Raw genomic sequence first — 14,893 nt, 5'->3', positions numbered from 1 at the left:
CGCGATCGGATTTTGTTGTCGGAAAATTTTATCTCCTGCTGTCCAACTTTGTGTGTCGGAAAATCCGATGGAAAATGTCCGATGGCGCCCACACACGGTCGGAATTTCCGACAACACGCTCCGATCGGACATTGTCCATCGGAAAATCCGACCGTGTGTACGGGGCATAAGAATTGTCTTGAAATGTGCAGAAGGTTAGTAGAAGTGTTTGGAGTGTTTGTGAAAACACAAGTGTGATGTGCGCTGATAATGAATCAAGTGCAATCAATGCTATCAAAGTTCGGGTAGCACCATGTGATCAGGTGACACCTTAAAATACATATATATATTCCCCCTCCTGCAGCTCTCGATCAATCATAGAATTAGCAATCCTATCCAGTAAGGAACCCTTCCTTGTTCTTCACAAAGAGATGGTGGTCTTTAGTCCCTGTGAGTCCTTTTTCCCTAAAACCTCGTACACACGATCGGATTGTTGGCCAACAAAACTGATGGAATTTTGTCTGAAGGGCGTTGGCCCAAACTTGTCTTGCATACACACGGCCACACAATTGTTGGCCAACAAATACGAACGTAGTGACGTACTATGTTGTTTTTCAGCTCTTTAGCGCTACCCTTTGGGCTCTGTCTGCTAATTTTGTGTTAGTAGAAGTTTGGTGAGTGTTGATTCACACTTTTCAGTTCGAGTTTTTCATTTCGTGCTTTTCAGTTTGTTTCCGTTTGTCAAGCAGACATGTTGCGGAATCGGAGGAGATGACGTGTTATTTATTATTAGCCTTGGAGTTATTGCTTTGACATTATTTTTTGGTTGAATAATGATTTGATTTGGTATATTTTCTATATTTTTGGATGCATAGAATGCACTTTTTGGTTAAGTTCTATTGGCAGATAGCATGTCTAATTTTATTTGTTTTCTTTTTTTAATGCACAATAAAAAAATTGTGTAGAATAATACTTGGCTATGTGTTTTACTTCAAATGACACAAATGTTAATACTCCATTACGAATGCTAGTTTACAAGACCGACCGACACGTCCTTGCTTCCGAGCATGCGTGTTTGTACTTTGGACTTTTGTCCGACGGACTTGTGTACACACGCTCGGAAAACCCGACAACAGACATTTGTCTGCGGAAAATTTATAAACCTGCCATCCAACATTTGTCCGTGGAAAATCCGACAACAATTGTCCGATGGAGGATACAAACGGTCGGATTTTCCGCCAACAGCCTGTCATCGAACATTTCCCGTCGGAAAATCAGATCGTGTGTTCCCTTCAGTCCGGATTTCGCCCCCAACACTCCACAGAAACTGCTCTCCTTAAACTCACAGATGACCTACTAATGGCTAAAACCAGTGGACACTATTCTGTACTACTTCTCCTGGATCTCTCTGCTGCCTTTGACACAGTGGACTACCCCCTCCTCCTCAATAAACTCCACTCCTTTGGTCTCCGTGACTGTACTCTTCGCTGGTTCTCATCCTACCTCTCCTACCGCTCCTTCAGTGTCACTTACAACTCTACTTTCTTCTCTCCTCTTCCTTTCTTCGTTGGTGTCCCCCAAGGTTATGTTCTTGGACCTCTCCTTTTCTCAATCTACACCACCTTCCTGGGTCAGTTGATTGCCTCCCACGGCTTTAAATATCATCTCTACGCTGATGACACCCAAATCTATCTCTCCACCCCCCCAGCTCTCTCCATCTGTCGCCTCACGCATTACCAACTTACTAGCAGACATTTCAGCCTGGATGTCACATCACTTCCTCAAACTCAACCTATCCAAAACCAAGCTCATGATGTTTCCTCCCAAAGGTGCTACTTCCACTGATTCCTCTGTCAATATCAATGGCTCAACTATCAACCCATCCCCCCACGCCAAGGTCCTAGGTGTAATCCTGGACTCTGAACTAACCTTTCAGCCCCACATTCTATCACTATCCAAAATTTGCCACCTCAACCTCCGCAACATCTCCAAGATATGCCCCTTCCTAACCAATGTCACCACAAAGCTTCTAATCCACTCGCTGGTCATCTCCCGCCTCGACTACTGCAACTCCCTCCTCATTGGATTACCTCTAAATAGGCTATCCCCACTTCAGTCCATCATGAACGCTGCTGCCAGGCTCATCCACCTCACAAACCGCTCAGTGTCTGCTCAGTCACCAAATTAAATTCAAGATACTAACTATAACTTACAAAGTCATCCACGACCTGGCCCCCAGCTACATCTCTAACCTAGTCTCAAAATACCAACCTAATCGTTCTCTTCGCTCTTCCCAAGACCTCCTGCTCTCAAACGCCCTTGTCACCTCATCCCATGCTCGCCTTCAGGACTTCTCCAGAGCCTCTCCCATCCTCTGGAATGCTCTACCCCAGTCCGTCCGATTTTCTCCTACTTTATCCACTCATGTCTTCAGAGAAGCCTATCTGGCCCCCACCTAACAATTGTACATTTATCTTCTCAATCAGCACATCACCCACAGTTATTACCTCCTGTATCTCTTGACCTTCCCTCTTAGATTGTAAGCTCTAAGGAGCAGGGCCCTCTGATTCCTACTGTATTAACGTGTATTGTATTTGTACTGTCTACCCTCAAGTTGTAAAGAGCTATGTAAACTGTTGGCGCTATATAAATCCTGTAAAATAATAATAATAAAATCGTGTGTACGAGGCTTAAGGCAGTAGAGTGTTGAGCCCTATCCAGCTGCAGTGTATGTCAGCCTTTCAAAGACTGCGACAGGCTGCAGGAAGCAGGCCTAGATGCTGCACCTGTGGCTCCTGGGAACACTAATATCCCAGAATTGGACACACTTGGACTAAACGTCTAGTGTGCAAGGAGCCTTATGCCACGTACACACGAGCGGACTTTATGGCAGACTTTGCCCGGCGGACGGGATTTCGTCAGACAATTCGATCGTGTGTGGGCTCCAGCGGACTTTATTTGCTCAAAAGTTGGATGGACTTAGATTTGAAACATGTTTTAAATCTATCCGTCGAACTCGAGTCCAGTCGAAAAGTCCACTCGTCTGTATGCTAGTTCGATGGACAAAAAGCCACGCTAGGGCAGCTATTGGCTACTGGCTATGAACTTCCTTGTTTTAGTCCAGTCGTACGTCATCACGTATGAATTCGACGGACTTTGGTGGATTGTGTGTAGGCAAGTCCGTTCATTCGGAAAGTCCGTCATAAAGTCCGGCGTAAAGTCCGCCGAGCAAAGTCTGCCATAAAGTCCGCTCGTGTGTACGCGGCATTAGGCTTCATGTACACGGGACGTTTTTACAACCTCTCCTGAACGATTTAACTTGAGAAATAGTAACTGACGTTTAAAACGTCTGTTTTGCCACATATACATTCCGTGTATAGCGGCGTTTTGCTGTGTTTGCGTTTAGAAGCGCTTAAAAAAAGCCATAAATGAAAAACGCCTGTAAACTAAACGTGGCTAAACGAAACTTACCGCTTTTTGAAGCGTTTGGCCCTTGAAATGCCTGTAAACTCAGCTTCTGTTAAACGACCCTGTGTACATGGACAGATAAGATAACATAGAGGATGTCACGGACACTGGCTGCAAGGACCTTTTTCTGTCCACATTCACCCTGTTATTTGGTATTGCTATATTAATCTTTTTTTGTTACATTTTTGAGAGACTATTTTCTGGGACTTGCCCAAAGACTATTCTTGGTTGTTAATTCTGAACAATACAGGCCAGCAACCCACCAGCAGATACCTTAGAGGCGACAGAGTTCCAGCGTGATGTCCAGTGGCGACTGGCCTTGTATGGTACTCACCCCCCGCAGGAGGTTATCAGTCAAGTGTTACGAGAGGTGTCCCAGCTGCGAATGGCTGAACTCCAGCGGGACCAAGGAGCGTCAGTTATGTTGAACCGGGAAGCTCCAGCAGCCCGCAAAAAGCTACCCTATGCCGCCTTCCGCATGTTTCAAAATGGTGAAGATGAGATGGATGTTTACCTGCAAATTTTTGAGCGGCAATGCGGTCTCCAAGGTGTCAATAAAGCAGATTGGGCCGGAAGCCTACCCTGTTACCACCCGCCAGCAAGCTCGGGTGGAGGTGCGCTCCCTCGAGGATGGGACCCAGGTAAGACCTGTCACCCCTGACCTAGACTGTACTACCCCAGCTATTCCTACCCCGACTTTGGCTTCTCCCTAAGACTTTGCTCAGGCAACTCTTAGTGACCCTTCCCTAGCTAGCTATAGGGAAAGAGCAGGATTGGACCCTGGGGGGTTGGAGAGGGAGCAGATAGAGTGGGTCCAGGGATTACTGAGGGAAAGACAGCGTCCCATCCACCCAAGCAGCAGCTGGTTGTGCTGCAGAAATATCGGCATGACCTGCTGCGCATTGGGCATGACATACCCTTAGCTGGACACCTTGGGATGTCCCGGACCCTCCACCGTCTGACTCAGTCGTTTTTTTTGGCCAGGGATTACAGGGGATGTCCGACAGTATTGCCGGACCTGTGACACATGCCAGCGGGTGGGTAAGCATGGGGGCCGGCTGAAAGCTTCCCTACACCCTTTACCAATTATTGATGAACCCTTTAGCCGTGTTGCCATAGACCTGGTTGGACCATTGCCCTGACCTAGTCCTTCTGGGAAGAGATATATCCTTACTGTGGTGGATTATGCCACCCGGTACCCGGATGCCATTCCCCTGGCAAATATCCATGCAGAAACTGTGGCTGATGCTTTGCTCCGGATCTTTGCCAGGGTGGGTTTCCCTCTGGAAATCATCTCTGACCAGGGGACCCAGTTCACTGCTGAGCTCACTCAGCAGTTATGGAGGCTCTGTGGGATAAAGCCCCTACAGAGCTCTCCCTATCACCCCCAGACCAACGAACTGTGTGAGAGGTTCAATGGAACACTGAAACAGCTGCCTAGGACATTTGCAACCTCTCACAGGGATTGGGAGAGATATCTGCCACACCTTCTCTTTGCTTATCGGGAGGTGCCGCAGGAATCTACTGGGTTCTCCCCATTTGAGTTACTGTATGGGAGGCGGGTGAGGGGGCCCCTAGATCTAGTCAGAGCCCACTGGGAAGGGGGATCGATCCCCAAGGGTCCTCTATCGTAGCATACGTTCTTGAGTTTAGGGACAGACTGAAGTAGCTCACGGACACCGTCCAGGAGAACCTTCTGGCTGCCCAAAGGCGGCAGAAACGATGGTACGATCGTACTGCTCGGAACCGCACTCTGGAGGTTGGGCAGAAGGTTCTTGCCCTCAGGCCAACCAAGCAGGACAAGTTACAGGCCACTTGGCAGGGACCTTACCGGGTTGTGGCAAAGCTCTGTGACACAACCTACCTAGTGGCTAAATGTTCGGATGAAAGAGTCCGACGGACCTTTCATGTGAACATGTTGAAAGCATACTGGGAAAGATCAGGAGAGGTAGCCGTTATATGTGCTCTAGCTGTGGAAGATTCTGAGAATCTTCCCCTGCTGGTGCTCCCGGAGCTAAATAGAATTACTGCAGGGATAGAGACGATAAAGCTTGACGACCAGCTAGGGCCGACGCAGAGAGAACAAGCTGGACAGGTCCTTAGTCAGAGAAGGGAAGTGTTCTCCACAGTCCCTGGGTACACTACTATGGCAGTGCACCGTGTGGAGACCCCGGGTCAACAGCCACAAAGACAGGCAGCTTACCGGATACCTGACGCAGTGAGAGAGGGGATGCGTCATGAGATTAAGGAGATGCTTGAGCTAGGAGTCATTGAGCCATCCAGCAGCCCCTGGGCTTCCCCCGGTGGTCCTTGTACCGAAGCGGGATGGCACAACTCGCTTCTGTGTAGACTACCGCAGATTAAATGAGTGCACCACCACTGATGCTTACCCTATGCCCCGGGTCGATGATCTGTTAGATCGCATTGCTCGGGGAAAATTCCTGATAACCCTTGACCTATGCAAAGGGTACTGGCAAATTCCTCTGGATGCGGAATCTATTCCGAAATCGGCGTTCATTACCCCATTTGGCTTATACCAGTCTAAAGTAATGCCATTTGGGATGAAAAATGCACCGGCAACATTCCAGAGGATGGTAGACCAACTCCTTGATGGCCTCCAGGACTATGCTTGTGCATATCTGGACGACATTGCGATCTACAGTGATACCTGGGAGGACCATATGGTTCACCTGGGTGTCGTGTTAGACTGCATCAAAGCTGCAGGACTAACCCTTAAGCCAGAGAAATGCAGCATAGGGATGTCCGAGGTACAGTACCTTGGACATCGAGTAGGCAGTGGACAACAACGACCCGAGCCCGCTAAGATTGAGGCAGTTGCCAAGTGGCCAACCCCCCGTACTAAAACCCAGGTCCTGGCTTTCCTCGGCACAGCTGGGTACTATAGGAAATTTGTCCCGCAATATAGTTGCATCGCTAAGCCCCTGACAGACCTGACTAAGAAGCACCTTCCCCGACAGGTACTGTGGTCCCCCGAGTGTGAAGCTGCCTTCCAACGATTAAAGAATGCACTTCAGCTCCTGATCTAGCTGCTCCTGACCCAACCAAATGTTTTTGTGTCCACACAGATGCCTCTACATTTGGGCTGGGGGCAGTACTGAGCCAAGTAGGACCTGATGGCGGTGAGCACCCAGTGGCCTACATCAGTCGGAAGCTGCTACCCAGGGAAGTCGTTTATGCAGCCGTGGAGAAGGAGTGTTTGGCGCTGGTGTGGGCTCTCAAGAAATTCCAACCTTATCTCTACGGATGATCTTTTACGGTGCTCACCGACCACAATCCATTAATCTGGCATAATCGGGTCTCCGGGGATAATGGACGTTTGTTACGATGGAGCTTGGCACTGCAGCCTTACAATTTTACCATACAGTATCGGCCAGGAAAGCAGAATGGGAACGCTGATGGACTTTCCCGGCAAACTGAACTATAAAACTCTCCCGGACAGCCCCAAGCTGACCCGTGGTGGATCTAGTTGGGTCTGCTGGACTATGGGACAGGGGGGGGCACTGTCACGGACACTGGCTGCAAGGACCTTTTTCTGTCCACATTCACCCTGTTGTTTGGTATTGCTATATTAATCTTTTCTTTGTTACATTTTTGAGAGACTATTTTCTGGGACTTGCCCAAAGACTATTCTTGGTTGTTAATTCTGAACAATACATGATTCTTGAAAGAGCTGATCACATTGACCTGCGGAGACGAACTGTCTGGTCACCAGGGCTGCCTTAAGTGTGTTAATTAACATGTTAATTATATAATTGTCTTTTAAGTTTTTGCTAGAGGGGAGGGGGGGTATCCATGAGTCAGCCCTACCTCGTTATCTAACCCCTTGTGTTAGATGTGTATAAAAAGGCTGTGTTCTGTCCAATAAAGCATTCAAGATTCTACAAGCTATTTTCGGCTAGACTTGTATTCAATGCAGCTATAATAATATATCTCTCTGATGGTCAGACTGGAGGAAGCAGTATTACTGACGGAAGCACTCAGTAGAGTGTGGGATAGGATCCGTCACAGAGGAGAGTTCAGGGGCAGTGGGAAAAAACTGCCAATTGCTCCTAAACGTCCGTCTGCCAGCAGCAGTGTACATGAGGCCTTAGTGTGTTCTTCTTTACACCCATCTTTCCCTCTTTCTCTCAAAGTTGGGAGGTTTGATTATCTTTACTACTGTAGAAAAAAAAAGTTCTTTTTCAGTACTTTAATAATATTGATCTGGATCAGCCTTACCCTGTGTAGGAGGAAGTGACCCCTTCCAACTGCATTCTTCTCCGGTGTCAGAGATTTTCACTTTCATTTCTCTCTTCTGCTGTCAGCGATGGCATCTGCTAACCTGAGAACTGAGCTGGAATGTTCCGTTTGTCTGAACATTTATACAGATCCTGTAAACCTGAGATGTGGACACAACTTCTGTCGGGTCTGTATTGATCGTGTGCTGGATACACAGGGGGGGTCTGGAGGATATTCCTGTCCTGAATGCAGAGAGAAGTTTCAGGATCGTTCTGCACTGCAGAGGAACATAACACTACGTAACATAGTGGAGAATTTCCTGTCTGCTCAGCCAAATCAGGAGTCTGGGGTCTTCTGTACTTACTGTGTGGACTCTTCTGTACCTGCTGTTAGATCCTGTCTGCTCTGTGAGGTTTCTCTGTGTGATAAACACCTGAAAGTCCACAAAAAGTCCCCAGAACACGTCTTATGTGACCCCACCTTGTCCATGGAGAGCAGGAAATGCTCCATCCATAAGAAGATCCTGGAGTATTACTGCACTGAGGATAATACCTGTGCCTGTATGTTGTGTGTGATTGGAGAACATAAAGGACATGAGATGGAGTCACTGGATGAGGCTTCAGAGAAGAAGAAGGAGACACTGAGGAATGTTCTGCAGAAACTTCTGACAAAGAGAGAGGAGATGGAGGAAAGAGTCCACAGTCTGCAGGAACACAGGAGGAAAGTAGAAGAAGAAGCATCTGGTGACACCGAGCGAGTCACTGTCCTGTTTAGAGATCTCAGGAGACGTCTGGAAGACCTGGAGAAGAGAGTCCTGAGGGAAGTCTCCGAGCAGGCAGAGCAGATCTCCATCTCCATCCGGGATCTGGAAATAAAGAAGGAGGAGCTGTCCAGGAAGATGCGTCACATTGAGGAGCTGTGTAACATGACGGATCCACTGACTGTCTTACAGGAATCAGACACAGGTGACTTGTGTGATACTGAGGATGGAGATAATGAGGACAGAGAGAGACATGAGGAACTCCTCCATGATGGAGGGGGTCTGGATGTGGATGGGATATCACACACATTACACACATTATCTGATATAATAACAGGGGTAAATGTATACTTCTATATACAGGAAGCTGCAGACATATTACTGGATGTAAACACAGCTCATAATGATCTCCATATATCAGATGACAGGAAAACTGTATCCAAGTCAGATAGAAAACAGAAACGTCCAGAAACACCAGAGAGGTTTCAGCGTTATTCTCAGGTGTTGAGCAGTCGGAGTTTCTCCTCAGGGAGACATTACTGGGAAGTGGATGTCGGGGGATCAGATTGGTGGGGAGTCGGGATGTGTTACCCCAGTATAGAGAGGGGAGGAGGGCAGTCAGGGATTGGATATAATAACAAGTCCTGGTGTTTGTTCAGGAAAGATGATCAGTATGGGGTGATACATGACAGTAAAGGGATCCCCTTACCCCCCAATATCTCCAGTAACAGAGTCAGGATAGATCTGGATTATGAGGCCGGACGGATCTCCTTTTATGATCTGTGTGACCCGATCCGACACCTCCACACCTTCACCACCACCTTCACTGAGCCCCTCCATGCTGTGATATATGTAAGGAGAGGTTGTATAAAGATCTGTGGGGGGAATCGGGAATAATAAAAATAGTGAGAACTCCGCCCAGAGACATGTGATGTCACAGGGATGGGTGGGATTGGTAGAATATTCAGCCAAAAGGATAAAGCAGTGGGTGGGACTTCAGTCAGTGCCCTGAAGGTTTTTGTTAAATGTGAGATTTCTCCCTCTGTCACTCCCTGTGATTGGGTAGGAGATCTCTCCAGTTACTGGAGTAACAGTGAATGACATGTTTCCATTTGTCAGTAAAGAGGGGTGTGGCCTATCTATATAATCTATCTCTAGGGTTCCCAAAATATGCCCCAGTCCCTAGGGGCCCAAATATGTCACATTCTCTAGAAGCCTGAAAAATCTAATATTGTCTGGGGGCCCCAAACATTTCCAAGGGTCTGGTGGCAGGGCCGAGCCAAAGAGTTGCAGAAAAGGCGGCCAACTTGGGTACTTCAGCAAGATGGAGGCACAAACATGGCAGAACCTGCAACCTATACCACTATAGTTCACAACTCATGGGGGGGGGGCACTTTGAATTTTTGCCTTGTGTGCTAAAAGGTGTCTGTCTGGGGCCCCAAGTGTGTCTCAATACCTAGGAATCTTATATGAGGCTTTATTTATTTTTTGAGACCCAAGTATGTCACATTGTTTTGGGACCCCAAATGGTCTTAAAGAGACTCTGTCACTTATCCACTCAGGGCCCATCCTGACCCCTTTATATTCCCCATTATTGCTCTCCTCTGATGCTCCATTCCCCCCGTGTAGGTTCCATGTTGGAATATGTCAGAGTTTACACAGGATTGATGGTGTCACCCCTCCCCCTCCCTCATGTGACAGTATTCAAGCCTGGTGATTGGCTGCTTAGGCCTGAGCAATGTATGCTGGGAGAAGATCACATGATCCCTCATACCAGGGAAATTGGGAACCTAGCAAGGGCTTTGATGGAGCAACAACATATTGGGGAACAGCAAAGGAGAATATATAGGGGGTTTTCAAGAGAACCTCCCACTTTACCCTGAAAGGACAAAGTGGGTGGAGTCTCTTTATCCCGCCTCTGGGCTGGCCGAAGGTTCCTCAGTCAGTATGACTATGTTCAGTGGTAAGAGGTAATGGGGTGCACTGATCTGGGGGTGCAGTGTTTACCTGGAGAGATGTACTTACTGTTATTTATAGACTGCAATATAACAGTGTACACTTCTCCGGCTCTGAGTGTGGATGTACATGGAGACTCTATAGGGGTGTACGGCTGCTGCATTACTTACAGAAGGGGCGGGGCATTTTTTCATATGGCTCCTCCAAGTACATGATCATTATGTATAGTGAGATGGGACATTGTATAGAGTGCTGGACCTGAGACAGAGCGCAGAGTGTAACATGACTTATGGGAGGCACAGATGGAGGTGTACTGGCCCTTTAAGACCAAATCTATCTATCTATCTATCTATCTATCTATCTATCTATCTATCTATCTATCTATCTATCTATCTATCTATCTATCTATCTATCTATCTATCTATCTATAATAGAAGATTACAATATGTAGTAGAAATAAGAATATAATAAGTTTGAAGATTGTGTCATTCTTTTTCATCATATATCGCTATCATCATGTATGATTGATAAGTGTATCTACATTATTATATCATATATTATATCACTTATATAACAGATCCTAATATAATATGTCCCCATAGAATAGATCACCAATAGAATTCTATGGGATCACTTTTATAACTAATGATTTAATATTGTATCACTTATACTGATTTTTAGGTTTTTGATTTATTCGATTCTTAGATTTAAGTCACATGATAATTGCGAAAATGTTTATCAAAAAATTTTTTTTTGCTGAAAATACAGGAAAATCATTATTAGGGGATACAAATACAATATAACTTACAAAATTCCTTCTAATTCTAGAACATGAACCTGTATTGAGCTAATAAATAACAAATATTTGTAAATTTTAAATTGTGTTTTGTTTTGTAAACCAGTGAGAATTGAAGGAACACAGAACTGTAAATAGGCGACTTACACTGACCAATGGCGGCAGCCAGTTGGGATTGAGAAAAATTTTACAACAGGCCCCTTTTATAGAAATCATTGTAACGATTGACTTCTGCTGAGCAGGGACGGCCGCACACTGATTGACATTGAGCCGATCCCCGCTGAACCGGCTGAATTTCCATCCATGTATGGCCAGCTTTAGGGCTCATTCACACTAGGGGCAGGGACTGACACTCCTTCGAAAAGTGGTCCATACTCAGATCACTTTTCAGAGGTGTTTGACAATATCTCACCTCCTCACCACCCGTTTTAACCCCTTAAAGCAACGCCACCACCCTGCAACTGTGTGCATTGCACATGGATATGGGGTAGTTGCAGAGTGTCCCTATCTACTGTAGAGTCCGGAGGGAAGGGTTCCTCTGGGCACGACTGACCTGGAAGCTGCAATCAGAATCATGTGATGGAAACCAGATCCTATGAAATCTATGAATAGGTCATGTTTGGTAGGTGGTGGTATCTGCCGAATGCAATAAAGGGGTACCTGCTTTGCTTCATGGCCACAACACATGTACACTAAGGTGACCAGATTTTCAAAATGAAATCCGGGGACAAATTTTTTATTTTTTTTTTTTTATTGGCAAATGGTAAACTATTTGATAAGCATATTTTCCTCAGATGATATATACAGTGTATGTGTTTATGGAATAATTGTATGATATATACGTTATTTCTCACATTTCGTCCATGAGATAAAAAAGAAATACTTCTTACCACTGTCCAGAGCACTGTGTACACTACAGGCCTCCATTCATACCACTGTCCAGAGCACTGTGTACATTACAGGCCTCCTCTCAGACCACCGTCCAAAGCACTGTTTAGGCCCCCAGTCTGCACAATTCCCCCCCAGTCTGCACAATCCTCCCCTCAATCTGCACATTCCCCCCCCAGTCTGCACAATCCCCCCCCCAGTCTGCACAATCCCCCCCATAGTCAGTACAACCCCTCCCCCAAGTGAGCACAACCCCCCAGTCTGCACAATCCCACCCCCAGTCTGCATAATCCCCCCTGGTCAGCACAATCCCCCTCCCCAGTCTGCACAATACCCGCCAGTCAGCACAACACCCCCAGTCTGCACAATCTACCTCCAGTCTGCATAACCCCCCCCCAGTCTGCACAATCCCCCCCAATCTGCACAACCCCCCTATTCTGCACAATCCTCCCCCCCAGTCTACACAATCCACCCCCCAAGTCTGCACAATCCCCCCAGTCTGCACACAACTCCCCCCCAATTAGCACAATCCCCCCCAGTCTGCAAAAGGGGGAGAATGGAATGAGAAGGGAAAGAAGCAAAGAGGTCTGGCGAGAGAGAGCTGTTCATGGAGCAGATGGCTCACTCACCAATTATGCCTCCCCTCTTAGGCTGGTTTTCACAAGTAGGCTGAGCACAGTGCATGCATTGTATGCAGGAGGCTGGAGTGTGGGCAGGGTTGGGCGGACACCAATTCAAGGTGGATTGTCTGATTGGACAGGCGGCAGAGTGAGGGAAGAGCCAGGAAGTGCTGATGGGACGGGCAACAGGCGCTACAGCCTGACTCCCGGAGCTAAAATGTGGAAGCACCTGAGACTAAGCAGCCGAAAATAGACTATGGCTGCTGCTGTCGCGTCAATCCGGGACAAAACCAGGGACATATTCGGTCTGGGGAGAGCGTCCCCAATCCGGGGACTGTCCCCGGAAAACGGGGACGTCTGGTCAGCCTAGTGGACACCCCTGACTGCTGACTCTGCATCTAAAGGGGGAGCGGTTTTGGGCTCAAGCAGGGGGTTATACCACCCCCCAACTGCTAGTGTGAACAATTCTCATGTGTGTTGGTGCACCACAGACAGCCAATCATAAACTGAGGAGACATTCCTCGCCCTGCAGCTGCACATATACATGTCCCTTGAAGCACATGGGGGGAGGGGGATCAGTGGACACGGGGGGATCAGAGGAAACGGGGTGATGAAAGCCCATGGAGGATCAGAAGAGATGTCCGAGATCTGCAGAGGGGGGAGGACACTAACTGCAGCCAATAGAAAATAGGAATGGTGCTAGCTGCGGGGGTTGGAGGGGCACTCACTTTTGATCAGCTACTGTATTATTCTACTCTCCAGAGTCTGGGGGTCACTTCTGGTATAAGTTGAAGGTTAGAAATAGAAATGTTTTGAGGCACTAATGGACTTTCATGGTACCATTGAACTCACAACTAGGGATGGGCTGAACACCCCCCGATTCGGTTTCGCATGCAAAAAATTTGTTCGAACACGCGAACACCGTTAAAGTCTATAGGACACGAACATGAATAATCAAAAGTGCTCATTTTAAAGGCTTATATGCAAGTTATTGTCATAAAAAGTGTTCGGGGACCTGGGTCCTGCCCCAGAGGACATGTATCAATGCAAAAAGAAGTTTTAAAAAGGGCCGTTTTTTCAGGAGCAGTGATTTTAATAATGCTTAAAGTGAAGCAATAAAAGTATAATATTTCTTTAAATTTCGAACCTGGGGGGTGTCTATAGTATGCCTGTAAAGGGGCACATGTTTCCCGTGTTTAGAACAGTCTGACAGCAAAATTACATTTCTAAAGGAAAAAAAGTCATGTAAAACTACTATCACTAGCGCCGGCTAGAATGAATTGTCGGTCCGGCAATACACATAATAGTTCATTGATAAAAACGGCATGGAATTTCCCCACAGGGGAACCCTGAACCAAAATGTTAAAAAAAATGTGTGGGGGTCCCCCTAAATTCCATACCAGGCCCTTCAGGTCTGGTATGGATTTAAAGGGGAACCCTGCACCAAAATTTTTTTAAAAAATGGCGTTGGGTTCCCCCAAAAATCCATACCAGACCCTTATCCGAGAATGCAACCTGGCAGGCCGCAGGAAAAGAGGGGGGACAAGAGAATGCCCCTCCTGAACCGTACCGGGCCACATGCCCTCAACATTGGGAGGGTGCTTTGGGGTAGCCCCCAAAGCACCTTGTCCCCATGTTGATGGGGAGAACGGCCTCATCCCCACAACCCTTGCCTGGTGGTTGTGGGGGTCTGCAGACGGGGGGCTTATCGGAATCTGGAAGCCCCCTTTTAACAAAAGGACCCCCAGATCCCGCCCCGTGTGAATTAGTAATGGGGTACAAATGTACCCCTACCATTTCACAAAAAAAAGTGTCAAAAAGGTTAAAAAAAAAGATGGTTTTTGACAAGTCCTTTATTAATTTCTTCTTCTTTCCGCTTCTTCTTCCACCTTCTTTCTTCCGGTCTTCCTTCGGTGTTCTTCTTCTTCCTCCATCTTCTTCTTCTTCATCTTCTTCTTCTCCATCTTCTTCCTCCGCTCTTCTCATCCTGCATCTTCCTCCGTCTTCTTCTCCACTCCGTCCGCACGATCCGCCTCAGTGGGAGTCTTCCGCCGTGTGACGCTTTGATTCTTCTGACACTTCTTATATAATGGAGGGCGGGGCCACCCAGTGACCCCGCCCTCCTCTGACTCCTCCTTTTCTCATTAACTGCTTGGCAGCTTCAAGTTGAACTTGCTTCAGATTTTA

The 14,893-nt window shown here is 47.1% G+C and overlaps 1 protein-coding gene across 1 annotated transcript; it reads left to right on the top strand.

The window, feature by feature from the left end:
* The first annotated feature begins 7,757 nt into the window (after positions 1–7,757).
* On the top strand, positions 7,758–11,244 carry LOC141133674 (E3 ubiquitin-protein ligase TRIM39-like). The gene has a single exon (XM_073623171.1). It carries the CDS (start codon positions 7,775–7,777, stop codon positions 9,341–9,343), a length of 1,569 nt encoding a protein of 522 aa, XP_073479272.1. The 5' UTR covers positions 7,758–7,774; the 3' UTR covers positions 9,344–11,244.
* Positions 11,245–14,893: the final 3,649 nt, after the last annotated feature.

The sequence above is a fragment of the Aquarana catesbeiana genome, linkage group LG03 (genome assembly GCF_042186555.1).
Source record: "Aquarana catesbeiana isolate 2022-GZ linkage group LG03, ASM4218655v1, whole genome shotgun sequence".
Classification (NCBI taxonomy): Eukaryota; Metazoa; Chordata; class Amphibia; order Anura; family Ranidae; genus Aquarana; species Aquarana catesbeiana.
Note: the sequence above shows the minus strand (reverse complement) of the source record. Positions and strands in the feature narration are given on the sequence as shown.